At 44.2% G+C, this 27,490-nt stretch overlaps 2 protein-coding genes across 11 annotated transcripts; one reads left to right on the top strand and one right to left on the bottom strand.

The window, feature by feature from the left end:
• The first annotated feature begins 273 nt into the window (after positions 1 to 273).
• Positions 274 to 26,068, top strand: C13H12orf43 (chromosome 13 C12orf43 homolog). 7 transcript variants are annotated; one of them, XR_012589747.1, is made up of 10 exons: positions 274 to 1,098; positions 1,492 to 1,537; positions 2,259 to 2,357; positions 3,024 to 3,097; positions 3,413 to 3,503; positions 3,918 to 4,289; positions 11,371 to 11,523; positions 24,064 to 24,193; positions 24,945 to 25,025; positions 25,829 to 26,068. XR_012589747.1 is itself a non-coding variant. In XM_074606097.1 (7 exons), exons 1-6 carry the CDS (start codon positions 966 to 968, stop codon positions 4,264 to 4,266), a joined length of 792 nt encoding a protein of 263 aa, XP_074462198.1. In that variant the 5' UTR covers positions 274 to 965; the 3' UTR covers positions 4,267 to 4,289; positions 24,064 to 26,068. The 7 variants fall into 7 exon arrangements, 2 of the variants coding, with proteins under 2 accessions (XP_074462198.1, XP_074462197.1); XR_012589745.1 differs by adding an exon at positions 18,207 to 18,396 and having other exon boundaries at positions 3,918 to 4,897; positions 24,945 to 26,068; XR_012589746.1 differs by adding an exon at positions 18,207 to 18,396 and having other exon boundaries at positions 24,064 to 26,068.
• Positions 7,194 to 22,688, bottom strand: HNF1A (HNF1 homeobox A). 4 transcript variants are annotated; one of them, XR_012589742.1, is made up of 11 exons: positions 22,089 to 22,688; positions 14,857 to 15,056; positions 13,781 to 13,967; positions 13,223 to 13,461; positions 12,283 to 12,440; positions 10,247 to 10,448; positions 8,766 to 8,957; positions 8,362 to 8,483; positions 7,923 to 8,064; positions 7,481 to 7,632; positions 7,194 to 7,331 (listed from the first exon to the last, which is right to left on the bottom strand). XR_012589742.1 is itself a non-coding variant. In XM_074606094.1 (10 exons), the coding sequence occupies exons 1-10, from the start codon at positions 22,421 to 22,423 to the stop codon at positions 7,204 to 7,206; spliced, it is 1,905 nt and encodes a 634-aa protein (XP_074462195.1). In that variant the 5' UTR covers positions 22,424 to 22,688. The 4 variants fall into 4 exon arrangements, 3 of the variants coding, with proteins under 3 accessions (XP_074462195.1, XP_074462196.1, XP_074462193.1); XM_074606094.1 differs by lacking the exon at positions 7,481 to 7,632 and having other exon boundaries at positions 7,204 to 7,331; XM_074606095.1 differs by lacking the exon at positions 7,194 to 7,331 and having other exon boundaries at positions 7,600 to 7,648.
• Positions 26,069 to 27,490: the final 1,422 nt, after the last annotated feature.

Genomic DNA, 27,490 nt, shown 5'->3' with positions numbered 1-27,490 from the left:
GCTTTTTGCTATTATGGGAATAGGTAATGCTTAGAACAGTCGTTATTGTTTGGGTGTCAGGATAACTGAAGCGATCTGAAATGAAATATGGTTACTGCTGTAGATGACATAGCCAGGGAACATTTCCACTGCCCAGTGGTAATTTTGACATTTTATTTATGTTTTAAGCCTCAGAAGAATGGAACAATATTACTATGCATTTCTATAGTGACTTTAAGTACCCCTGTTCCACTTCTAGCAAGTGAAAATGGAAAAGATGCGGAGACAGGCAGTGAGTAAGATTGGGTGAATGGAAGGGGCAGTGTACAAGAAGAAAATGAAAATGTTAATCTTGTTTACAGCTAAGGTTAATAGGAGGGGAACAGACTTACTTAAAGCAGTGGGTCAGTTGGAGAATATATGTGGGACATTCAGATTTACTCCCATTGGCAAAGAATAATTACATTTCCCCTGCCAGAGGTGGGGGAATTAGATGCTTTTTGCCTGATCCGTTTTACATATCTTAATGAATCTTGTGTCTCTCGTATCTTTTCTTGCCTGCTTTTGAGGGATAACTTCTTACCGCTGATGGATCCCATCCTCCCTCACGCTTCCATGGCGGGAGATCTTTGTGCTTTGTGCTGACTCTCCACCAAAAACTTAACATTTGAGCGCTGTCAGTCAGTATTTCTGAAGCAGTGAAATTACGATATGCAGGCTGATACAAAGAGCCAGCATAAATACTCAATTTTTTCACAGTTCTGCATACGACACCCGGCTCCTCGCCGTTCACTCATTCCCAGCCGTTCTTGGTTGTGGGGAAGACCTGGGGGAGGCCTCTTTCAGGGAGAAATGAGGAATGGGGGGAGCCCCGCCGCCGCCATCTTGTGGGAGGCCGCCCCGGAGGACTACAGCCCCCAGCGTGCTTCGCGCGCGCCCCCAGGACTACAGCGCCCAGCGTGCCCCGCGGCCGTCGTGCCTCCAAGATGGCGGCGCCCAGGGGCGACTCGGGCCCTGAGACGGACACGGACTCGGACAGCAGCGGCGAGGCGGCAGCGCGGTTCCGGGAGGCCGCCTGGGATTGCGATGCGCAGGCGGCGGCGGCGCTGCTGCGCGGCGGTAAGGGTCGGCGGTCAGCTGGGCTCTGCTCTCTCCTCCCCGCCGGTCTGGGCCGAGCCCCTCCTGCCCCGGGGGAGCGGTGGTCAGGAGGGGGAACGCTCTGCCTTTTCGGGGGCCGCCGGCGCCCAGGGGAGCCGAGGCGGGGCTCTGGGACGGGGGCGATGCGCGGCCTCCCGCCGGGACCGGAGGCCCTTCCCGGGCGGGTTGTCTGCTACAGCCCGGCCAGTGGGAAGTTTCCTTTTCCCCAAAAACTGTTTCTCCCCGAAGGTGGGCGTGGATAATCATTATTCTTTCAGGCATGATTCTTTATGCTCTAGAAGAGGTTTAAGAGGTCATTAAAGAGGTCCTGGTCGCAGGTCTTTTAAACTTGCCTTTACCTTCTTCCTTTGCCAGGTGGCTTTAAAAAGGATCGGTCACAGCCCGCTCAGCCTAGCCTAAGGTATTTTTGCTTCTGGTTTCAGGCTTATGCTTCACTGAAGAAAAAAAATAATGGATGTTATATTTGTGCTACTTATGGTTAATGCCTTCCTACTGGAAGGGCCTGTTCTGTTTTAGGAATTAGTCCAACTGTAATCTGAAATGATGCTTAAATGTGAAAAAGCTAATAGTTTTTTTCAGTATGTTTCTCATCCCTCTGGCAGCGGGGGAATATAGAAGTTGAAAACTTACTACTGCTGTCAGTTACAGCATTAGTTCTAGGTGTCAGAAATCTCCCAACTCTGCAAGTGTCCCGTGAAGGAATGAGTACAGTTACATATAAAAAAAATATTTATCTTCAAAAAATAATTTGCTGTCAGCCAGGCAACTTAATAAAATCCTTTCTCCTGGGACAGGTTTTGCATGAGTTGTGGCAACGTACACAGGAACTACATGCAAGACAAGGGATGTTCTGATGTAATTTATTTGCTTTTGTAGGCTATTTTGATGAGAAAAATCACTCAATTACTATATGTGATGGAGATGGCTAAATAATGTTTAGCTCTCTCTTGGGAACTGAATGTTACTACTGAGCTATTTTCCATCTTTGTTAGCAGTCTTTCCTATCAAGTATAAATGGAGTACTAGAGGGTAGGAGATTTTACCGTCCCACATCTCCTGTTTGGGCGAGAGCACCAGATGTTATTGGCCTTGAAAGAGGTAACCATTGTTATTTTAAACAGGCGTGAGGTGAATGGCCATGATGAGGATGGAAACGAGCTACAGACGACACCAGAGTTCAGAGCACACATTGCGAAGAAACTAGGAGCAATGCTAGACGGGTATTGGCAAGCGATACTAAAAAAGTTTGTTCTATGTGTCAAATACGTTGATGCTTTTGCGTGGTAAAAACAAGAGATTCAAGATCTGAGTGCAACCTGGAGAAGTCATTTCTCTTATTGCTTCCTTCATTCCTGTATTTAATGCAAACTTCCAACGTTATGTGAACTAACGTGGGCCATGTGCTGTGCCCCTCTGGTAAAGGCTCCCTGCGCAGCACTGCCTGTCTCCATTTCCCTCTCTGGTAAATGGGTTGTGGGGAGGAAAAAGTAAAATTTGTGTGCCTTAGCGCTTTCATCATTTAAAGGCCAGCATGAGAATCTTTCATTTGTTCTTACAACCTAAACCAATGCCTGATTCAAAGTTGTGCTGGCAGTATGCCTCTGACTGGGCTGCTGCCATCTTTATTTATTGTGTAAATATGGCCCTGGAGAACTAGAATTCCTGGTGTTTAGACTTGGCTTTAGAAGCGCTGCTTCTAAGTTATTCTTGTGGCATGCATTGCTAAGGAGAGAAGGCATGGTCTACTCTGAAAGCAGGGAGGTGAGATAGCTTCACTAAGGAAAAAAAAGCTATGTAACATCTTAGAGTCTTGTTTCCTAGAAATACCCAACTTTGGTGCAGTTTGCACAAATGTGTCTAAGATCTGACTGGGTTTTTCTGTTTAGTTTCATCACTGTCTTGAAGGACTCATCAGGACCTTCACAAACTTCTGTGCAATGGTCTGACTCTGGAGATGATGGTGAGTTGTAGTCACAGCCATTGTGGCTGTTATGCGACGTTAGTTAAATGATGACAAGTGGGATGGATCCTGTCTATTGCTGGTTGTACACCCAACTGACTAAGCATTTGCAGTAGAAGAATTTCTGTTAGTGCCCATGAAGGCTGTTACTTTGAAGCTGTGGTCTCTGAGACCTGACTCCTCTCAGTCCCCAATAATTCCTGTCAGGCGCTATAGGGATACAGTAACAGCAGTGAGGCTTCCCAGGGAGATTACTGTTGATTGCTTTCACCTCTATTTTATATCGTGGCTAAAATTCCCTTATACATATTTTAGGATTTCGCCTCTTCTCTTCCTCTGTCCCGGGAGACTGTGGGAAATTGGAGCCTTGCCCTGCAGCAAAGAGGAGACAGCCGTCTAGCTCCAGGTGGGGTGTTGTCAGCTGCTTTGCTCATGAACTACTATTGCATCCCACATTTTAGAGGCAGCTGAGACTCGCAGGGGAATAGGAAGCTGAAGAGCTTGAGAAGTGTGTATTTATGACTCCTATATTTGACTAAAGCAGATATTTTTTGTTTGTTTGTTTCTCTCTTTTCCTTTTTTTTTTTTTTAGTGCTGAGGAGCTAGAAATGTTTGTGGGAGGTGTTCTTTCCTCTCCTAGTATGTGTAAAGATCACCTCATCCTTCAAACTGGTTAAATACTACCTGTAGGTATTGGAGTCTTGGAGCCACTGGGTGTTGGTCAGGTGTTCTCATCTTGGATTACTCTGCTGTTTTGCTCTTTGGGTGAATTCAAGGCAAAAGCGTAATATAACTTCCTTCCCTTTTGTTACCTTTCCAGTGACACGGACAGTGACCAAGAGTGGCAAAGGTACCAAGAGGCTGCTGTGTCAGCCGCAGACATTCTGAAGCAAAGTGGTTTTCCTGTGCTGTCCCAGGATTCCAGCCGGGATCAGAGTCAGGGTTACGTAGAGCACAGCCAGAAAAAAAAGAAGAAAAAGAAAATTGGGGGAGAGAACAATATTCAAGGGAAAATAATATACTCAGCAGAGTGTGACCAGATCAGCAAAGATTTGCCACGGTTGGTGTCTGTAAATGGACAGCATGAAAGACAGGACAGCAATCATACAGAGAACTCAGCGTTGCCAGGAGTCATGAAGAAGAAAAAGAAGAAGAAAAAAAGAGAATGAAGATTTTGCTCTGTGAACGGCAGGTGGTTATGATGGATGAAGGATGCTGGAAAAAAACTAAGAAAAAGAGTTGCTGCAGATGAGGGAAAATTAATGGGCAAAGCTTCTGTTCTAAAAGCTCAGTGGCCTGAGAGTCTAATTAAGTGACTCCCTATGTTGTTGGCATCCCTTGGGGAAGGGAACATTGTTCTCCTAGCACAGCAGTTATCTGTGCTGCTCCTTATGCAGACCTAGGGTAAAAGGATTAAAAACTGTGTGCAGATTTGCATGACAGAGGGATATAATCATAGCTGCATCCCTCCTGGTCTGTTCCTTCACATCATGAAACCAAATCTTGTGCCCTGGAGAAAGTATATGATGAATTGAATTTGGTTTACATGGCAACAGGTGATCAACTCCTTTTTCTGTTTGCCGCCTCCTAGATGCCTACTAAGAATAGCTCCAGCCTGTGGGAGACTCATTTATCAAAAGCATCCTGTCAGATATCAGGGCCCTCTTATTTTTTTTCCTGTGATCGTCATAACAATCTGTTGTTGAAACCTGCCGTGTTACTAATCCCTCTGTAATCTGCACCTCTCCAGGGCCCCTGCATTAAACAGTGTGCAGTGAGCTTCAGAGTTGTTATGAATAGGTAGTTCTGTTCAAGTTATGTCCTTTGAAATGTCTTTTCATGTATTTTTTTTATGGCATTTGTTATTAAATTCTACTACGCTATTAGTCTTATTTAATTTGGGAGGTTTTGAACAACAGTGGCTTTCTTGCTGTATTCCGATGGCTCCCCCAGCAGAGATAAGGGTGGCTGAAGACGGCTCTTTAGTTGCTTGGTGATCAATGCTGTGAAATTGCTGTGGGAAGGACTGAAATCTTAACTTGAGAGTCCCTGTGTCTCAGACCTTATTTTGGCTGATTATGACTTTTATCTCTCTGAAATACAGTGGGTTTTGGTAGTTTTCAGTATGGCTCTTAGTCCATTTATACTTTAGTTCCAGTATTTCAGGAAACGACCTGTTACTGGATAAATACTCTTCTGTTTTTAAGATTGTTGGGTTTCAGTAGCTCTAACTCATCTGCCCTATTCAGGAGGCAAGAAAGCCAGATTAGAGAAACCAAAATAATGAACTGTTGCTCTCTGAGCGTGGGAAAACCCGAGATGTTTTCTTTCCTACTGCTGTTTTTTAATCAAGAAAATACAGTTGGCATCCAAAAATGGAAAAGCTAAGTAGAAAATTGGCTTGTAATCTAACTGAATGTGCCAGCAGAAATTACTTGTTTTACGTAAGGCCAGTTAAAGCTTCACTATATTGAAGCTAGCACCTGGGGTTTCAAAGGCATAGTGGTCTAAAAATTATCCTTTGACTTGTTTTATGATGATTGTTTTTATGCTAAGTGGAAGTTGTATGTATTTGCAAGTGATGCACATGGTAGATTGGGAAACAATTATAGGATAAAATTCCTCACAGAATCAAGTTACTTGAAATTAGTCTCTGATGGTGGATAGTAGGTAGAGGAAGATCATATCAATACAAACTGTAATGGACATCTGCAATTTTGAAATTTCCACATATAATTTGACGAGTTTGCTGTTGGGCTTTTTCTGTTTAAATTCTCCCTGATATCTCAGCCTTTTAAGATGAGTCTTGAGCACTTCCTAGTCTTGAGGATTTTTGTCCATTTCACAGTTGAAAGAATAGCTCTGTTTCGGTCACAGTGACAAAAACATGTTAATTAGGGCTTTTTTCATGTTTGGCTAGTGACATATCAGTGATGTGAAGGTTGAGAGTAAATAGCGAAAAGAGGAATGATTAGAAGAGGAATTATATAAGTAGATCCTTAGGGCTAAAAACCTTCACTTAGTGCAAGTAAGACTCTTAGACCCCAGGGTAATTATTTGCATATCAAGAACTACGAAATCTAACCTACAGGGAAGCTAAGAATTAAGCGTGTTCTGTAAAATGAATCCAAGCTGATGTCTTTATAGAGAAAAATGGGAGGATGTTCTTTGTGGAGCATGGGAACCCCCCAGGTGTTGTGCAGTGTCGGGGACTTGTGGAGAATGCCATCCCCCAGCTCATTCCGCGACACATGAGATGAGAATCCACGTGGTTAATGCAGGGAACTGGAATCTCCTTGCTGCTGTTAAACTTTAATTTCTGCATTTAAAACAAAGCAGACCTATATCAAAAATAACCAAGCCATTTCCACTAGGATAGCATGATTTTAAAGCAGGTCATTTTTAACTGAGAATGTTTGGTATTTTTGTAGTTAAGTAAAGGATTTCTAGCTTGTAGTCAGTGATCCCATACTGACAGGTTTGTGCCAAGCCATTCCTGAATCTGTTTCTTGGTGAATTTCCTTGCAATGGGGAACCAGGTTCTCTCACTCTTGCCTCCAAGATACTATTGTTTCTCATAGTTCCCATTGGTGCTTCTTTCCAGCAAAGGAGGTGGGTGTTTTAAAGATGGTGTCCCTTCTTTGGCAGCTCAGCTTTGCTCTTTACTGCACAGCTTAGTCTGGTGTTCACAGGTTTGTACAGGTCCAGTTTGATGAAGGCTGAGCAGAATGAAAGTCCCATCCATGCCCTGGCATTTTTGCCATCTTGCATCCCATCTCTTGATGGGATTCCTTCTTGGGCGGACACAAAAGGACATCTGGTCGTTCTAGGCTGGCTTGTGTTTGGGTTTGCTTGGATTTTTTTGGGCAGTGGATTTTAGCAGTGCTGGCTTCATCTTTCCATGGCTTCTCTCTTGAGCCTGAGACATCTTCTCTCATGGAGGCAGCTGAGTAAGGGATTTGTATGATGCAGTAGGGGATGTAGATCAGCTGAGCGCAGCAGCCGTTCCTTCCCGTGGAAGGCAGCGGTGACAGTGATGGCAAACACAGTTGGAGTTGCACCTGACAGGCTGGTCATGGCAGTCACCCTTGAGCCTGCTGTCTTGGTTACTGAGTGGAGGATGCCATCTGCGTGGAGATGAAGGTCTCGATGACGTTGTGAGTGGATGGCAGCAGCTGACTGTGGCTGTTGGTGGAGTCAGAGCTTTGGTACAGCACCAGGCTGCTGGAGGACACTGTCAAAGACACAGACAGAAGTTAAGTACAAATTCTTACTGCTGTCCTTTATCTTGTGTGCACACACTCACATTTCCAGCAGGACTAACACCTCCCAGCATGGGGGCATAACTACTTTTTTTTAGTTTGTGTGCCATTATATACCCACCTCAAGTACAAAGCTGGCCTGAAGGTATTGACAGTGGCAGGGAGTTCAGATTTGAGGATTCTAGATTGTTAATATCCTAGTTCTTCTCTTAAGATCAGGAAGATCCAACTGGAGTCTTCACAAGGGTGTCTTGGGCTTTTCAGCCTTGAAGACTACCTGCAGGATTGGCTATGCATGGACACTGATTTTTGTCAATATTTTTAAGGTTATTTTCCTCCCTAGATTCTGAAGAAGGGTCCCATTTCCACAGTCTGGCCTTACACAGCCTGCACAGACTGTTCTGAATCTTTCCCTTGTACCAGCTTTTCAGTCCACCTAAGACACTGGTAGAACCCTCTTAGAGAATGGTGAGCCCCAGTTACCATTTTCTGTCTGGGTTTTACAGTGTTGACAAGAGAAATGGCAATACGTGATTTAAGATAACGGTGGCTGCTGCTCTTACCGGCAGGGCTGGAGGTGAGGCGAGGGCCTGGCTGAAGGTGCTGGATGGTTGTGTCTTGGTTCTGTAAATGTATCGTTGGTGCCTGCGACACTGGCGTATGCATCCCAGACTCTGTGTGAGTCTCCGACTCAGATGTGAATGCCTAGAGAAAAGAAAGTTAACAGTGCCTGGTTTCCACATCCCTTCTAACAGGCATGAGAGAAGAGTGAGCGGGTGCTGTTTCCAAGGAGATTAAATCCTCCTTGATGACGCAGTGAAGAGCTTGCTCTAATGCCTCCAGTATTGCAGCTAGTACCAGCAAGGCGAGGAGATAAGAAAGATCATCCTGCTCGGATGGCATAAACCACACACCCAAAAACTCTTTGACAGGCAAGGAGGTACCTGCAGACTGGTGCGGTTCTAAGGTTGGGGAACAAAGGCATGTGCTAAAGGCTGTTACCTGTTTAGTTGGTGTCAGGTTAGTCAGGGCGCTGAGATTGGCTGTATCTGTTATCACCATGGTTTGTGGTAAGAGGCCTGTATGTGTGTATTGGGCCACTTCAGACTTGGGGCCGTAGAGAGCTGTGCATGAAAGAAAACAACATCATGTGGATGCTGGAGCTTTGCATGAGGCTACTTTGGCTGAGTTGTTCTCCTCATGCACGTGGACCTGCTGTCTGTCTCTGAAACAGTGGGAGTGGAGGGACAGGGAGATGAATGCAAGAAGAAAGTAATTTCATAATTAAAGCAACAATAATAGAAGAGGAAAATAGAGTGCTGCAAGCCCAAGGACCCACAAAATGCTCCAGAACAGAGCCTTTTTTTTTTTTTTGTTTGCTTGAGCAAATGAATTCACGTTCTTACCGTGAGGGTTCTGTATCTGGGCCATGGTAGCCATGAAGGGGCTCTGGTTGATGTGGCTCTGGACCTGCTGCATGAGGGGCTGCTGGTAGGATGGGTGCAGTTGCTGGGAGAACTGGACGGGCTGCAGGGTAGTGAGGCTGCTCCCCATGCTGTTTATTACAGGCACGCTCTGGGGCTGGGTTGAGGCCAGGCCTGAAAAACAAGGACTGATGACAGTAGTGTCATGTACTATGGGAGGAACGTGGCTGCTCTGCAATAGGGGCGTCTGAAGTAGTCATCGTGGCAGGCCTGTCGTCGCAGGGTGATTTCGGATCCTGCTTTTCAGGTGTTCTGTTTGTTACCTGTGATTATGAATAGAATTCATGCCTGTGAAAATGAAGTGGTGGTGTGCAAAACGTGCAATGCAGACAGGTACCATAAAACCTCCTCTGACTTCCAGTGTTTGTTCCTGTGTACATCCTTGTGTACCAGTATAGGTCACTTTCCCATTTAGTGACTTCCACTGGGGAGGCCTTCCTTAGAAATAAACTCAGAGCATCATCTCCTGTCCACTTTATTTTATTCTTCTTTTATGAAGCTGTTGGCAGCAGAGGGAACTATGCTGTAGCTGTCCGGCCACATGGAACGAAGGTTAAGCTCATTTCACTTGGGCTGCCAAGTTACGGAATTTGAACCAGTGAGAAAGAGATAGAAGGTTTCACACAGTAGTACCCATTTCCCACGACTGTCCAGACCGATTCTTGTAAATCAGGAAGTCTCTCCAGCACTGAGAGACTTCCACTGTGTGGAAATCTCCAATTTTTTTGTTTCTTTGTTTGCACAAAATTAGAACCATATCATAATCTTGGGTATAAATGAGGAAGTGGAAATTAATTCACAGCTGTCACCATGGAACAAAATAAGGCCTCTTTCTTCCTGGGAAGAAAGTGTAAGAGTAGTGTATACATTTTATTTTCTTATCTAATGAGATGCAGTTTGGCAGTAGACTAGTCTTGTAGTGAAAAGAAATCTCATACAAGTCCAGAAGTGAAAAATATTTTAAAAAATAGTAATTACTGCTGTAGGTTCCCAAGGCATATGCTGCTCTTTGCAGGAAGTAGAACAGGATGTTTTGGCTTTCAAGCACTATGAATATGCTTCAGTTTTCATACTTTTAAGGAAGCATTACATTTATATTTAGGAAGATGTAGAGCAGCAAAACAAAACATTGGCATAGGAATAGATTGCAAAAGTCCCTTTCTCTTAAGATGTGGATTTGTGTGCAACTTAATTCTAAAATGAGTAAGGAACATTGTCCCTCAATTCCACTGTTACTTGTAAGTAGTGCTGCTGAAGTTCCTTAGTGCTTGCGATAATTTCCCTGGGTTCGTATCACTGACAACTTAGTACTTTTTGTCTCTGAAAATGAGGCAGGTAATTCTAACACAGATAGCTCTTTATCTGAATCCTGATAAGCAGAGTCATTACAGAACGCTACTCACCTATCACCAGGGTGGAGGCACCTGTGTTGGTGAATGCTGGTCCTAGGGATGAGGTCTCGCCAGCTCCAATTGCCATTACACCCGGCAGTGATGCCATGATAAGGTTCTGAGTTTGCTGGCTCAGTGCATGTGGATTTTGCTCTAGGCTGTGCAGGGCAGTCAGGGTGCTGACAGGAGGGAGAGTTCCTCCAGGACCTGAGACCTGTGTGAAAAGAGGATTGTGAAAATGCCATCTGCAGGAAATTGAGTGTGGCGAGTCCCAAAGCTGTAATAAATGTCCTTCTCCCTCTTCTGACCTGTTCTGACTGCCTGCTCACTAGAAGGACTTTACTTGCTTGTCTGGAGTTTCCCCATGCTTATCAATTAACTAGCAAAGGTCTGCTGTTGAAATACTTAGAGTAAATCCTTGCTGTTTTAGTTCTTTCATGTTTAAGAAATCATAAGGGCTTTACAAACAAGAACGAGATTAGTCCCACTGCATTCTCTGTAGGGAAAGTTTATCTTCTGTTTTACAGCTGAGGGTAGATGATGATGCTCAGGTAATTTTACACGGTAACTTTAGCTGCAGAGTTCACCACAGAATTCAGGAGTTCCTCTTTTCTTGTTCACCTTTTCCTCCGAGAAATTACTGTAACTTCATGGAATCATCATAGAATCATAGAATGTGTTGGGTTGGAAAGGGACCATTAAAGGTCACTCTGAAGGGAAGAGAAGCTTCCCTTTCTCTGAGGAAGTGTCTTTTATTGGCCAGTGAGTTTTCGGATTGAGATTTTAAAGGAGTTGCTGAAAAGTTTCCTTAGACCTTTTTCTTATACAGGCTGCATTACCTGGCAGTTGCCTGCTGTTAGAGGGGAAATGTACCTGGTAGACAGGACTGTTTTGTGCTTGAGTGTCTCACTGATTCAGTCCTTGAGTCATTGAGAAATTTAATAACTTGACTGTTTTCTCAGCCTCTGAAACGAACCATGTAACCTGTGTCTATGCTCTAATGGGGTTTTGAGTTTGCAAGGCCCTTTGGAGACCTGTAGTTGAAGTACTGTGGAACAGCAAAATAGCATTCTAATAATTTGACTGACAGAGAAAGTTCAATACCTTTTATTATACTCTTTTTTTTCTCCCCTTAGACGAAAAGCTGTAAGGAATCTCTAGTAAGAGTAACGACCAACAGCTTAAACGGCAGGACAGATCACCTTTATCAATTTAGAAGACAGCTGTAGAAGATTTTCAGCATCTCATGAAAGACTTTTTCTTCAGGCAGAGACCAGAAAGCCAGCAAAGTGAGTGACTGACCGACGAGATCTAAACTGAACTAATTTATAGTGAACGTAATTTTGCCCCAGGCCACTATGTGCTAATGCAAACTTCTTCCAACTGTTTCCCTGTAAGCAAGGGAACATGTGCAAACTGGAAATGATCAGTCATGTAGTTCTAGTGCTTCGTTACTAATTGTCTGGGAAAAGGTGTAGTCAAATCTCAAAAGGAAATTTACTTTGAGAAGGCAGATTGCTACAATCTAGATATCCAGTGAATGTCTCAATGGTACGTGCTGCATACAGGCTCTTGGGCTTTATTTTTACAGCTAAGATAGGTGTAAGTACGGGTCTGTGTTCTGTTAATCCCATTGGTGTCTGATCAGCTATCTTGAGATGTGCAGAGTTCAAATGAGAGTTGGAGACGAGATGACGAGAATCTCACTGGGGAAAGGAAGAGAGAATGGGGTTTCCTGGGAAGAAGGAAATCATGTCATACCTTGCACTCTGTTTTTTCAGAATAGATTGTTTTGACTTGTCGTAAGCAAATGCCTACACTGCTTGCTTTCGTGCTCTAATACCTGCCCTCACCAGTAGTCTAGAGGGCACATGTATCTCAGAGGGCTCACGTTACATGGTCAGTGCAAAGGGGCTATGTAATATCTCTATAAGAAGGTGGTTTAGAGAGTATTCTAGGAAAATCTCCTTCTGAATAGTCCATATTGTGACCACAGGCAGAGGACCTGATTTCCTCCAGTCATCAGAACTTAAGTATACATCACTTACCAGCTTAGTGTCTGTGCTCAGTAGGTTCTGGCTGGGCTCCAGTCCAGGGGGAGAAACCTGATGCAGGATGGTTTGGGTGGTCACCATGGAGCTGTTCCCATGGTGGTTGCTGCTGGAGGACTCTGCCTCGCTGGCTGGCTGCTGGTTGTACCTCACTCCTGCATCACCACAGGGGGGAAACACGTTGTCAAAAATGAGAAACTGAGAAAACTTTGTCAAGTGCTAAATTCAGTTTCCTTCGCAGGCGCTTGCGTTTAGATATTTAAGGCAGGGACAAGGTGGGTAGTAGGGGAACTGGGAGAACAGGCATTCTTGCCACCCTGCCCTGTCTTTCCTCTGTAACTTGGCACAGCTGCTTCCTCAAACACTGACTGAGGTATGGCTGTGTGTGCTGCATGGAGCAAGCAGGATTCACTAGAAACCACCCCTCTGGATGTGGGTGTAGAGAGGAGAGAGTCTCAGTGAGATCATCTCTTCCCAGAATGACAGCAATTACCAGCTCTGGCCTATGAAGGTGAAAAAGCTCTGCTCTTTTTGGATAACCTTTCCTGATGCCTGAAAAGTCAGTCACAGAGTCTGATGGTCCTGATATTTATTGGAAACAGGACACACGTGAGTGAAAGGATGGCAGCCAGTGGATGACTCCGTGAAAGGGGATTACTGCCTGCCAGCCGTGAGGGAGTGCGGGATGTCAAAGAGTAAGTGAGGAGATTTGGCTGAAAGTTCTGTTACTGAATTTTGTCACCCTTGCTGTTCCAGCCCCTCTCCTCACTCTGAGACATGGTCTCTTTGTCACCGGTGCCCTTCTCTTGTACCAAGTCTGCTTTTTCTGTCTCTAGATTCACCTCCTAAAGGTCTGGACTTGCGAGATAGTTTTGGTGACTGAGTTTGGGTAGGTTCACTGGTGTCTCTTTCGGATCTCCATCTAGTTGTTTCTTACCGTGAACTTTGTTGGGTGAGAGAGCAGATGGTGGCTGGAGGGAGGAAGAGTTGTGAGGAGTTAGAGGAGGAGCAGGGGTAGGCTGTGGTCCACTGAAGGTGTCCATGGCCAGCTTGTGCCGGAAAGCCTCCTCCTTCCTGCGATTGGCAAACCAGTTGTAAACTCTGACCTCTGTCACCAGGTTTGAGCCCAGTCCCTGGGCCTGAGATGGGGAAACACCTCTCTGAATACACTCTGCTCTGTTGGGGGAAAGCACAAGAAGAGCCTTGCTGAGCCGGGCTTAGTCAGAGAGACAAAGTAAGTGCGCAGCCCCAAAGTGGCTGTGGTCTGGCACACTGTGTGGAAGGATCTGCCAGGTACAGCAAGATGTGAGGCATTACTGATCCTTTGTGGACAGTGAATGCTCAGTTGTGGCATTTCATTCAGACGTGGCTGGTGTCAGCGGTGATATCCACTGCTGTACCGTTAGCCTGCCTCTCATAGGCACTAGCAAACACCAAGAACACAGAGAGGCCCTGCTGTGAGCCGTCTTCCTCAAAGCCAGATAGCTATCTTTACCTGTTGCACTCTTCCACCAGCGCCTCTCTCTCTTCTTTGCTGGGGTTTTTCTGTCTCTCATAGGCTTGGAACAGGATCTGTTGTGAGGCAGGACCCCACTTAAAGCGGTTTCTTCTTCCCTTCTTGGTGGGCAGGTCATCTCCCATGGGCTCCTCTGTCAGGATACCCTGGCCAGCATGTGTGAATTCTGCAGGCACAAAGGGGCAAGGGAATTTGCTTTCTGGAAGCATTTCCAATAGTTTTGTTTATTGAGTGCCTAGCAGGCCTAGTGCAGCTTACCCTTGGAGAATATCTCATACAAGATGGAGGGTTGAATATAAATGGGTTGGAAATAAAGTTCCATAATCTTCTAAAACTGGGAAGATGTTCCTATCAGGACCATAGTTACCCGTCCTTTCTCTTGCATGCATTGCATCTATGCTCCCACCTTGGAGTAGTGAAAGCAAATGCAGCTGAGTTTAGAGTCAGCATGACTGGAGTCCTGCTTTCTAAAACCATCCAAAGGCCAAATATCTAATTTTACTTGCAACCCACCAATACAAAATTAAGAAAGAGACAGATTCTAGACGGGCTCATGAATGTAGAAGTTCATGCTGCACAGAAGGGTTCCCAGTGGGTCCCTGCAATGAAGGGGCTCAGAGGGCGTGAGGTGACGGCCCACAATGGTTTTTCACATGAGGTGATAGCCACAGTGGTTTTTTGCAGTAAGGACAGCAGCCTGCTGCTTTGGGCAGCTACAGGAACTGTTGCTTTAGCTGAAATTGCAAACGCATAGTTCTTGGGCAGACTGCTTTAGTCTGAGGATGGGTGTAGAACTCTTAATTGCAGATGGGGAGTGTTAGTTTGCTTCTCTCTAGCCAAATGGAGGGCAGGGTGGGTGACTGCAGGCTACCTCACGAGGAAGTGTTTTTCCTTGTAGTGTTTGGTTCACCTCACCACCTAGACTTCTCTAAGCTTCCTGCTAAAAGTGGCTTTTCCTTCCATTTTTCCTTGGTAAAACAGGGAGTAAGGATTAGTAAGGGAGAGCAGAGGCCTTTATGAAATTGAGATAGGAGAACAGTTGTTGCCATACTTACGCTGGGCCACCTCTCGCTGCTTGCGGACATACCAGGTGTAGAGGGCTGCCCTTTTTTGGGTTTTCATGGGAGTGCCCTTGTTGAGGTGTTGTGAGAGGTGAGATTGGTTCAGACCAGTAGTGTCCACCACCTCACGCTGAGGGATGTTGTGCTGCTGGAGGTAGGATTTCACCATCTTTGCTACTCGCCAGGGATCCTCTCTATAAGGAAGAGAAAACACTTCTCAGGAGAGAGAGATCTGTCACCTGCACTCAGCAGATGTGGATTCCAAGGAAGTGCACTAGGACCTCCTGAGGTGCACCTTGTGTGCCAGTCATCACCATTGTATTTGGTGAGGCCAGAGTGTTAACTGAGTGCATAAGAGAAAGCTGCTCCTCAGTGTGGTGCCTTGTTCGGTTTTGACTCTGCATTCAGGGTAAAAACTGCACGGTATTGGAAATGAAGTGCAAAAGGCACTTTGATCTCCCTGTAAAAGGGGACTCTGGTTATTGAGGAAATTTCCCAATACGTAGCCATAGTCTTGGCTGTCTGTGCTCATTTGGATACAAGGTTTTGGCCTGTTCAGTCTAAGCAATTGTCATCTGTAAATGATAGAAAGTGCTGACCAGTGATGTGAGCAAGGAATGGACCTTTCTGCTGGAGAGTAATGTGAATGTAAAGCATTTTTACTGCTAGTCAGAAATGGTATGAGGAGGGAAGTGATGTTGCGTTTCCGTATTCAGTTGGATGTTTTATGACTACAGATCTGTTTTTCAGAATTGACATTTCTCTTCCCGTTCCCTACATACCTGTTCTTCTCTATCCCCCTTTCTTTAAGGCATAGATGTTTGGGATAGATGTACTTAATTTTCCAAGATAGGTTCATTGTGATATTAGGCTGAACACAGCTCATGCCCTGATTCTGGTCCAGGTTGGGTTGCCTTGCAATAATTCAAGAAATGAAAACAAGTTTTCATTATCCTGTCACATGACAGTGACATACGCATACGTATACACCCAGCCACCCAGGATTATGTTCTTGCACATTTGCTAGTGTTATTCAAACACATTGATTCACATCTAGGTCCAGCGTCTAAATGCAATAAAGAACAGGCAAACCACTAATTCCTCCCATCGCCACCCTCCTTTGGGGTAACAGCTGAGCGAATAGACCTATTTGAGACCTACTCAGAAAACTTGAGAAGCTAATCTGATTCAGGATTTCATAATGAATGTAAATCTCTGATTTTTAGTATCTCCTATTAGAATATCCATGAAGGCTCCTAAGGAAAATAGAAAAACCATGACTTTGACTTTTTTGTGTGTATTGACTTCACCAGAGCTGAAAATCACAGCAGAAATAAAGATGTGAAACCAGGCAGTCTGGATTCAGACAGTGCAGGAGCCTCTCTACAGAAAAACCTTAAGTTCAGTTTTAACAAAGAGCATCCTTCTGTGTTTTTCTCTGTGAAATGTCTCGTGGAAATGGTTTGCATGCTGTAGAAATACACTGGTGTCACATCCAACACCAGCATCAAAGGAGCAGTGCGGTGGGGGGGGGAAGGTACCCAGTATTATGCGGAAACCGTCACAAGAACACAGGTCTGAGCAACAGGCAACGACTGTACTGTTCATTGCTTTGTTGACTCAGGAGGTTGACAGAGGCTGCAGAGTGATAAGGAGGACAAAGTCCACACCTGTTCTCTCAGTACAAACACCCTTATCTCTGTTCCCCAGCAGCCTCTCGCCTGGTGGCTGGATAGTCCAAGGAGCAAGCTCCACTGCAGTTAAAGTGTGACAGAAGCAGTGTCAGTTACAGCTTTCTGAAGGACCTGCTTTCTTAAAATAGGAACATTTGTTTCTCTTTTATGATGGGTCACTTGCAGTAGAGGCTTGTATTTTCTAGCTTCTTCCCTTAACCATCTTTGTCTTTCAAATGCCTTAAATTGGGCTGAACTTACAAAAGCGTTTCTTTCCTTAGTGTGGTTTTTTTTTTTCCTCTTTTTTTTCTGCTCTCCAAACCAAGGACCAGTCTGCTCCCTTTGTATTTGTGATAGTCTAGCCAGCACCTGCACCCTGAATTTGTTACACAAGTCCCTATATAAAGGAGAAAAGGCTCCAACGTGGAACCTCTGGTCTCTTAGATTTGCGTTCTGGCTCAGATGGGAAGAGGAAGGACTGGGTTACCACTGATGGAAACCTCTGTTACGTGTTGATTTCCTTCCTGCACCCCAATCATGAGTCACTTTGGCCTCCCCTGTTGAGACCCTCACTTCTTTGTGATAGGAATAAAGCGGGAAGTATCTGTGAGTCTCTTCTCGCAGTGGCTGAAGCCCTGTGGTTTTTCCTGTTGTCTTTTGAGACAAAGCAGGGAGCTTTGTGAGGCAAAACAGTGCAGGGGAATCTTAGTACAGTATGATTCCATAGGACAGTCGTATGAAAGCCTAGCTGCTCTGTACATGGTCAAGCACAGGCTGTAACATCAATGCAGCTATTCCTTTAGGCCCAAGGCTCCATCACAGAACAAGTGATGGCAATTGGTCAGCTGAACCCCCGCATGAACCATTGCCCAAATACACAGTCCCACCTGCATGAGCCTTCACCATTGACTAAAACATCATAAATTGAAACCTTCGCTCTTCCACTGGTGGTAAGATTGTTACTGACAGTCAGAGGGTAGGATTTCACCCTAAACATAGTTTTCCTGTTTGTAGTTGCACTAAAATGTCAATTGCTTCAGTGCGTCAGAACTGCAGAAATGGGTCTGCCTTGCTCCTTGAGCTCTCCTTTTCTATCTCCAAGCCTGTTTTTTGCTTTTTAGCTTCCCTTTCTCCCCAGATGCAAGTTGCCTCCCCATTCCTCTCTTATTCTTCGAAGTCTAACCTCCATCACGAAATTCTTCTCACACAGTTAGTTTTTACTTCTTCTAAGTCTTGCTCTCCTGCTGTCAGTTGCTTCTTGTCACCTGAGCATAGCCCCTGTCTCTGGCCCATCTTAGCCACAGGGGCCTGGGTCCTCTCTCCATACCAGCTTCCCATTTTCTTAGTTCTGAGGTCACTTTTTAAGGGCGTTTTCACCTCCCTTTTGTTACCTGAACAATAAGTAACCCAGGTAGTTAGTTATAAACTCAAAGGGAACAAGAGGCTGGTTGATAATTTATAGCAACATCTCAAATTTAAATGGAAAGTAAATATCAAGTTGTTAGCATTAAAGAAAACCCATTCCAGAGAGCTGGAGATGTAACATTCAGGGGACCTTCTCCCTCCTTCACTCTTCCTGACTTTTCTCTTTCTTTTTCCTTTGTTCCTTTCTTTCCCCCCTTCTTCCTCATTCTCTCTGTCTGCCCTTCTTTCCTCTTCTCGGATTCTCAGGCAAGAGAAGCCTTCATTTCCCTGAGGTGGGTTCTGAATTGCTGCTTTGGACCAGACCTTGCTTAAACAGAGGTTCAGAGTTCCGAAATGCACAGGACCATCCTCTGGCCCTTTCCTCTGGAGCCTGCTGCACAACCCTCACTGATGTCAGTGCACAGCCTGGAGCCGGGCTAGGCAGAGAGCAGGGAAGGTAAGACCATCCCGGCAGGGTTCCTTTTTATTGAACGTGGCCTGGTTTGCCTCATCTTGGTTTATATGTGGAAATGGAAGGGGTGTGGCAGCTTCATCTCCAGATTCCCCAGCCAGAGCCATTCTAAGACACTGCTTACATGGGGAAAAGACCAAACCTTTATCATTATATCTTTGTTTTCTTTTTTTCCTCATGGAAAACATGCTTTTATCCCTGCCTCCAGGGGAAATCTGTTGCTTATCTCAATTTCATTCTTTCCTAATGGAATTTCACCCCTTGCCCAATAGGTGAATTGTTGCTATACCTCTCTCCATTTGCTGTACCTGTGCGAGTATGATCTGTCCCTTCCCCCAGGTAGCCTCTCTCTTGCTTTCTACTCTGGGGAGTATCTGGGAATTACTCCACACAGCTCCATCTCCCTACTGAGTTATTTAATCTTTATCATAGATGCAATTTGTTTTCTGTGGGGGTGTGATCTGGAAAGAATGGTATTATTCAAACTGTAAATCTATGGAAGATCAGTGAGACAACAGAGTACGGGACAAAATGAAAGGATGTTAATTCCTCACTAAAGAAACCTATATCTGAGCTGCCTTTAGCATTTTTTTTCTGTAGGGACAAAATAATCAATGCCCACAGGTGCACCTGGTCCTGTGGGCGTTTCTTCTTACATCCTGTTTTACTCAGCTTTGACTATTGCTTTCCAAACTGGGGTTTGAACTTTAGCGGTTCTGTGAGAACATACTTGGTCTCTTGGTGCTGTTGTTTTTTCCCTTTCCAGCTCCTGGAAAGCCTAGCAACGGACACTTCCCTGATTCTACTTTCTAAGCACTGGCTGCAGTTACCACAAAGACTTCCTTGTATCACTAATAGCTGCCCACAAGTCAATCTCGCTGCTAAAATGTGGTCTACAGTATTAGACCAGGAATTGTTAATAATGCCCAAGGAGGCTTCTGCCTAGAGGCAGAACTGTCTCCATCTGGTTTCTGGATTTGAAATCCTGGTGTAGGTGCTGCAATAGCTTTACAAGCATTGAAATTTTACTGTGAATCCCTGGGCATGGAGATTCTTGTCTATCTTCCTTTTATCTATTACTGGGAGTGATTTCTATTATAGACTGTTCTGCCCTGTCTCACAATATTTACAATAGTATTTTAAGGATGTTACATTTAGGCATCTATTAATAGAAAGGTTTGTTCTTAAAAACCAAAAAAAGTTTATTAGTAGGTAACAACTGCTTACATATTATCAAACCCTGATACTGGTTCAGGTGCTTGGAATAGATTCTCAGACATACAGGTGCTTTTTTTTTTTTTTTTTTTTTTTTTTTTTACGTCTTTGACCAGAAATTTGAAGCATGTCAATACAGACTTACTATTATTTTCATTTTACCTTGACTAATTTTGATCTATTATGTTCCTCCCTGGGTATACTCCTAACCTTTTGCTGAAACTGAGGCTTCTTGTCCCCTCATACTGTCCTCAACAGAAGTGAATTTCTCTATCCTGTGATAGCGGAGACTGATGAAAGAAAACTCGTTTCAGAATAAAGCTTTGCAATTAAGACCCAGTGTGAGGCTTAGGAGATCCACATTCTTGCCCAGTCTTCTCTGCACCGTCTTAGGGTTTTTAGGTAGGTTATAGATTCTCTCTGTGCCTCAGTTCCCGTTTGTTAACTGGGAATACTGCTCAACTGACCGTCTTGAGAGAGATGTGAGACACCGCATTGGAAAGCATTAACATCACAGGTTTGCAAGAGAGGGAAGGCTGTTGTGCTGACCCTGGTAGTAAGCACAGGAAAGACTGTCAGCAAGGTCCTAGAAAGGCAGGGAGGATCAGAAACCAGAATTCATGCTGAAGTGAAGGTGTCAGGAAGGAATTCCCTCCATCCGTGTGCCTGTTCCTAAATCACAGCAGATGGCACTTACAGTCCTGCTTCACCCATTCATTACAGAAAATGGGACAAAGCCGGGTGCTCTTCTTCAAGGCTTCCTTTGTGGAGATACATATGATAAACCATCAGAAGTTAATGATCAAAAAGCTTATCGGGGATTTTTCATCTATAAATTTATAAGACAAAAGAGAAATAATAAAGCCATTGGATAATTAGTAACTAGCCAGGGCCCGCCCGGTGCCACTGGGCTCAAACTACCCCAAGACCTGTACGCAGACTCAGGAAGATGAGAAGGAGACAAGGATGAAGCGAAGAAAAAAGAGTGGAAGGGAGAGAGAGAACTGACCAAGAAGACAACAAAATGGGAGGGACAGCAGTGGAGACGAAAGTGAGGAGAGAAGGGAAATATGCAGAAAGAATGGGAAAGAGGTAAAGGGAACAGAGGAGGTGAAAAGATGTGACGGAGCTGGAAGTGGGGAAGAGATGAGACGTACTGGGCCAGAAAGAAGACTGAATTATTGGGAATGTTTTCCCCACCCAGGTAAGAGCTGATCCAGTGGATTTTCCTCTTGTGGGTACTGCGGAGTCATCAACTCGCAACCTGCCAGGGAGCTTTTTTCTCCTAAGTATTTACAGTGAATACTAACTCTCCTCATGCTGTTTTTCTAGCTCTGGCCTTTTGTGTTGGGATTTGATGTTTGCTTCTTGTTGTTACATTTTATGTTAATTTCCTTTGCACATGAAAGGGAGAGATCAGAAAGCCTGAGAAATTCTCTAGATGGATTTTAGTTTTAGTGAAGACTTTAAGTGCAGGATGTTACTGCATCTTTTTGCCTTCTATCAGCTTGTCATTTCAAAATACCCCCAAAACAGACAGGCAAGATTCTACTTCTGTTGTGATAGATAGGTGGGTTGGAACTGATCCTTGCTTGGATAAACCTCTTAGGTTGCTCATGAGAATTGTATCCCAGCAAGAGTCCCAAATGGGAATCCTGGTGAATGTTTCTCTGAGTTTGTAATGAGGCTTATTGGTTTGGGGAACTCTTCCTGTCTTTTGATTTCAAAAGCACTTGTATGCAAAGATGAATTTGTGCAGCCCTAAAACCTGTACTTGTTGCTGCATATGTACTTTGTAGTTGTGACACGCAGTGGATGGTAGAATAGAGCATTCTGCCCAGGTTTTAACCTCTGCATGTATTTGGTGTGTGTTCTTTCTACAAGAAAAATCCCCACCGAAGTCGGGAGAACCTTGCACTCAATAAGAATTACAAGAACAAGTTCTCTTGATTTGTCTTTGACCAATAATCTATAGCAAACCCCAGTAAAATTAACAATATTAATGTCCTTAAATATAGTAGGGAAACATTACAACTTCACTTTACCATACATCCTCAGGCAAATATAGTATCAGTTAAGAGTGACCAGCTTTTTTCTCTTTATTTTTTTTCCCCTCCCCTGATGACTGAAATTGTGAATCCTATTAAAAATTTAAATCCAACATTCAGTCAGAGAGATGCAAGTTATACAGGCCTCGGACTGTTCTGAAGCCTGATAATATAAGCACTTCAAATATGTAATCAGGCTCCATGGCTCCCTTCACGCGTTTTATGTGAGATGAAAGGAAAGTCTGAACATTTATAAAGAATTCGGGAAGTGTTTTGGGGCTGCTAGTTCTTGCGTGGATGAAGACTGTCTCTGTGCAGTTGGATCAACCGTAGATACCCGGGACACTGAGCGGAAAGGGGAAAGGAAAAGAAATTTAGAGGAAGAGCATAAGAAAGCAGCAAATCTGTCCTTACTGTAATAGTCTTTCCACCACAGCCTTCTGGTGAGCAGCCTCCTCAGGGCTCAAGTTTTCCAGCTCCTTCAGTATTGGAGGGGTAAATTCCTCCCCATCATCAGAGGTTTCATCTTCTGATAACCTGGACTCCCCCATTCCGTTGGGGAGGTTGGGGATGTCGGCACAGGGTTCCCCTTTCTCTGTCTGGAGGGCGTTGATAGCGCGCTGACTTTCACTCTGGAGCATGTAGGGTTCCACTTCGCTCAGCGCCTTGATCAGGGTCTCCTTGGTTAGCCCCGACTCCAGCAGCGCTCCCAGCAGCTCCACTTGAAGATGACTCAGCTTCGAGACCATGGTCTTCAGGCTGGTGTCTCTTGGATTTGAAATTCGGGTTATCCTGCTTCCAGCTTCCCTACACCATGTTCCTGAGGTAACACGCTCGACTGTCAGGAGAGTGGGCACAGCACAGCCTCCCGCCTTTACACCCCCCCCAAAAAAACAAAATACAAAATTGAGCCACTTCAGACCCCCCACGACTGTCCTGAGCCAGTGCTGATAAAGGGACCCTTGGCTATCTGTTTACATTGGAGCAATGTAAATTCTCCAAGGTTCATATTTATCTGTGTGCTTAGCAAGTTACTGAACTTTGGACTTCAGCACTGCAGCAGCAGTTCACAAAGTGCAGAGGGAGAGAAAGCAGGGGGAGGGGGAAAGGGAGGGAAGCAGAAGAGAGAAGGAGGGTAAAATGAAAAGATAGAAGGTCTGCAGCATGGAAAAGTAAGCTATTGAAAGAACAGTAGGAAAATGAGGATGGAGAAATGCAGCCCCAATAGTTTTAGAGAAGGAAGGAGGTGGAGGACCCAAAAGGAAGAGAGGTGTTTGGCTGTGCCCAGTTCACGAGAAGGTGCTGCTGTTGGAAGATCGCAGAGCCTGCTCAGAGCGCTGGCAGTCGTGAGGGTCAGCCAGTCTCAGCACCTGCCAAGGGCTTTGGGCTGAGAGAAGGCCCCATGGGCAGCTTCACTAGCCTTTGTGCAACCCCCCAGCAGAGAAGTGTGACTTATGGCTTTGTATGGATGTTCCCAAGACTCATAGGATATTCTGGAGCTCCATCTGACTTCTGTGGCAGAGCATCAAGTGTTAAATGATTCTTTCACTTCTGGCTCTGGCTTGCTGGCTATCTTGATATGCAAATCCATTATAACTTGCTATGTTTATTGCTTAATTGATGAGCAGGAGCGGTGTACCCACATAATTTGGGGGATTACAGGGCTTGCCCCACTCAGCTTGTGATTCAAGCATGTGATAAAGAATAGCCCTGGGTGTTGGTTCATGCTGAAAGTCCCTGCCCTATCATCAATCGTCCTTCTGCTTCTGACAAGTGCTCTGAGCAGGCTTGAGGTTACCATTTATCATCTACCTCCAGCCCCTCTTGATACCAGCCCAGCTCTAAGGTTCTGTTTCCACCTGTTGGGTGACTTCCTAAACCATGCTTGCTAGCTCAGCTGGACTCACTTATATTCATTCATATGTTTATATTTCACTGCTCTATCTACTTTAAGTGGCTAAATTAGGGAATAACTTGATGTGGACTTGATGCACAAGCATCTCATGCAAATGATTCCTTCTGTGATCGACAGGAGGATTTAAAACTATTGTCCCAATGGAGGTTTCCTAGGGGCAGCTACTTGTGTCTCTTTATATGCTCCCATCAAGCCTAAACTAGGAGGAGCCTAGTAGGACTGTCCCCAAACTGAGCAGTGTCCCAAGACAACGCTGCAGAGTGACCTTGGCCCCTGTTTTCCCTTTGTGGGCACCATTAGCCATGCTCTCCAGGCTCATGCTGACGACAACGTGCTAAGTCAGCAGCTGAAGGACAGAGCTCCTTTGCAGATTGTACCCCCTGCTCCCTCCAGGCACAGCACGCTGGGGTCGGGCTGCTGGGCTGGCTGACTCTTTCAACCAGGACTCTTGTTAACTGTTCGCTTCTGTTTCAGATGGCATCTGCACCCAGAGTACCAGGTCTCCTCGCTGCAGAGAGTTAAAAAAGCTTCGATGGATACAGAAGACTCTCTTTGTGTGGCTAAAAAGAAGTGACAATTTGGAGTCCGTGTAAAAATATTTAATGTAAGAAATTTTCATGTGAACATTAGCACAAAAAGACATGTTTAGTTTCTAAAGACTTTTTTTTTTTTTTTGGTCATACTCTTAGGAAAGAGTATTGTGAGCTTCTTTTGGCATTTTCCTATTGATGTTTTGGTACAATTTCCATGCATTTTATTTTTTATTACAATTTTTCTAACATCACCCCCCCTCCCCAGACGTTCTGGCTGATAACAGTAATTGTCAATTATAATGACAATATCCCAACCATGACATAGAGTTTTTGCATGATACATCCTTATAATTCAAGGATTTCGCAAACAGAGACAACAAATTGTGAGCCTCCTGCAGTATGTGACAGAGGAGACTCTGTCATACTGTGTTACTTATTTCTGTCTTCCTTTGGCGTGCTGATTTCTTTTATCTAAACTGAGATGGAAAATATTACCATTCTTGTCTAAAAGATTGTCCAGTCTATGTTCTCTAAGTATATACACACCTGTCGTACACTTGAGGGGGGATGAGGACACAGGCCATTGAGTTTAGACAAAGTACAGCAATATTTGTCAAGGGAAACTGTAAAGAGAAGAAAACATAGCAACAAATTATCTGTCTATATTGTGTGGTTTCAAGGATTCCTTATGCACTCAGAAGTCCTGTTGCTTCTGCTTGCCTTGAAGACCTTCAGCTGCAGAGGCTTTTAAAACAGGCTGTCTTGAAACCAGTCAACTTTGAAGTCCATAAAACCAGAAATGAACATCTGTTTGTATGTTAGGACCTCACTGAATGCTACAACTGGATGCCATGTGGAGAATCCTTAGCTGAATATGGAAACCTTTCAAATACTGAGGAGGAGGTAAATATTCTCTGTCACTTTATCCTGAAGGGCTTTTTCCGTTGGTCTATTAGAATTGTCCATTTTAAACTGTTGGAGCCTGGACAATTAACAAAACAAGAAGTAGACTTCTGCACTGTCAACTTCATGTTCACTGTAACCTGCCAGACTGTGCTAGTGAATGGTTCACCGCTTCATTATGTATTTCAGATTCCTCAAGTATTTCATTAAGTATTTCAGATGCTTTTCAGTGTTTCTTAAACGTTATAAATTTCGAGCAGTCAGACTGAACGTTTGGGAAGCAGGAAGGAGACTTTTGCTGTGAATTAACCAGCACCCCTGTTTTATACCCTGGCACTAAGAATTGCAGTATCGTGTTTCTCAGGTTATTACAAGTGCTGCAATATGCAGTTGAGAGGTAATAAGAATAGCAGAGGTCAAGGGTGGAAGCTGCAAAGCTTTAACCAGATAGATTATAACTCTAGTAGTAGAGCGAGAGCTAAATTGTAGAGTGCCATAATCCAGACAGCAGCATTCTCCTGTAACTGAATTGTACTTACGGATTTTGCCTTGAGGATGAATATTTGAAAGAAAAGGACTTGGTTTTGCTATACTCGTTTTCAGCTATTAACAGTGCTAAGTATATGTTGATTTCTTTAATTGCAACAATTTGCTGGGCCATGACTTGATTCTCAAATCACCCTGACTAACCTGATCTTAGTAATGGTGATAGGGGAAACTTTTGAAGTTTGAAGACACCGAGTGATACGTGCTTGGTTTTCTTATGTTTGCAGTATCAGCTTTTGTATTTTTTTTTCCTGCAGAATTGCTTGGTTTTCCTTAGGTGTAATTAATATGATGGTTGAGACCCCTCAAATTCAGTGCTTCACTGACAAGACATAAGCAGCTTTACAATGCTAAACTGGTCAGCTTAATAGCAGGCTTACGAACGATGTTACATTAACAAATCAGTTTGAAGAAATACGCCAATTAGTAATCACAAGAAGTCTGATTTCTATTTTATTTTAATGGGAAATTTAATAAAGATTATTTACTATGTCCAACTACTTTGCGTTGTCCTACATACACTTAAATACAATTTCTGAAGGGGGGGATTCTGCCCCTCTGCTCTGCTCTGGTGAGACCCCACGTGCAGTGCCGCGTCCAGCTGTGGAACCCCCAACATAAGAAGGACATGGACCTGTTGGAGCAAGTCCAGAAGAGGCCAGGATGATCAGAGGGCTGGAGCTCCCGAAGCCTGACTTCTTGTATCAACACCATTCTCACCTTTGATGTTTTAATTCACTTAATAATGGATATAAGTCAGTATACGTGATGAAAAATACAGTAATTTGATGGGATAAAGCCAGTCTAACATGGCTTCAAGGAGCATACAGAGAAGGAAAAAACCCTAAATATACTCATAATAAAATGCTAGCAGAGGGAGCCTGTACAATTCCATGAACACAGTGGTAAAATTTCCATTGGCAAAAGAAACACAGAGAAATGGTTCTTTTAATAATTCTTCACCATTTTACTGTTCTTCCTGCTGAGACTGCTAAATGCTCTATTGGCCTGAATGACATTAACATCACTCCCTCCTTGAAATGAGAGAGCTGTTATTATCATGTTCACCCTTAGTTCTGTGGTTGGGGAAAAGAAAGCTACGCAAGTACCAAAACTGATTATTATTTGTGCATGGGGAGCTTAGAATCGAATGGAACACAAGGATTGTGAAAAATGTGAGATAATTGGCATTTATATGTTGTTTTCATTGGGTTGGATTTCAGTTATTTGTGCAAGCCCTGAGTATCTCGGTGGGAAAGGACTCACTTGAATACATAGTTTTAATGTCCCAAATATTTACCTATTTATGTTTTGATTTATTAGTCTTAGTTGTAAATATGTGATTATAATTGAAAATGTGATTTTACAGAGAAGGAAGCCAGGTTTTTTCATTGGTGCCTCCTTCCCTACTTTCAGTAGTACAAACAGAAGCAGAACAACCAAAACTGCCAGAGCCAAGAAATGGGGGGCAAGGCTACCTTTTGACTGAGACGCTGGAATAACTTCCCAAGTTTCTTCTTGCCACTGTTTGCAGGGTTCAGTTGCATTCAGAAGAAATGTTTTACTCTTTATCTCTAAAAACATTTGTTAAGCTTTGGGAGTCTTGGTGAAACTGAGGCAAAGGTGTAACAACCATTAAGAACTGACCTGGATGCAGAGCTAGAAGGTGTGATAATGCCAGAAGGCATATTGGGTTTAAATTTATAGATGCTCCCTCTATATTCCTCTTCCCGTATGGGGGAACAGGACTGCGTCCTTCTTCCCAGGCATCCATCTCGTCCCCCTTCACTCACTCGCTGTTTCTGCCATCAGGGCGAGGATGAGATTGGAGGGCAGGAGCGGCTCCGGAGTTAATGAAGGAGTTTCCCACTAGGTGGTAGTGAAGAGAATCGTGTCGCACATACTGGTCAGTGCACGTT

This window comes from Larus michahellis, chromosome 13 (genome assembly GCF_964199755.1).
Source record: "Larus michahellis chromosome 13, bLarMic1.1, whole genome shotgun sequence".
NCBI classification, from domain to species: domain Eukaryota; kingdom Metazoa; phylum Chordata; class Aves; order Charadriiformes; family Laridae; genus Larus; species Larus michahellis.
Note: the sequence above shows the minus strand (reverse complement) of the source record. Positions and strands in the feature narration are given on the sequence as shown.

Excerpts from the sequence above, each read along its gene's own strand:
- C13H12orf43 (XM_074606097.1), top strand. The coding sequence starts at position 966 with ATGGCGGCGCCCAGGGGCGACTCGGGCCCTGAGACGGACACGGACTCG. Across the intron at positions 1,538-2,258 it reads CCCGCTCAGCCTAGCCTAAG|GCGTGAGGTGAATGGCCATG; the intron begins GTATTTTTGCTT and ends TATTTTAAACAG. Across the intron at positions 2,358-3,023 it reads CTAGGAGCAATGCTAGACGG|TTTCATCACTGTCTTGAAGG; the intron begins GTATTGGCAAGC and ends TTTTCTGTTTAG.
- HNF1A (XM_074606092.1), bottom strand. The coding sequence starts at position 22,423 with ATGGTCTCGAAGCTGAGTCATCTTCAAGTGGAGCTGCTGGGAGCGCTG. Across the intron at positions 12,441-13,222 it reads CTCACCCAACAAAGTTCACG|GAGTGAGGTACAACCAGCAG; the intron begins GTAAGAAACAAC and ends GTGGTGATGCAG. Across the intron at positions 10,449-12,282 it reads TGAGCACAGACACTAAGCTG|GTCTCAGGTCCTGGAGGAAC; the intron begins GTAAGTGATGTA and ends CTTTTCACACAG.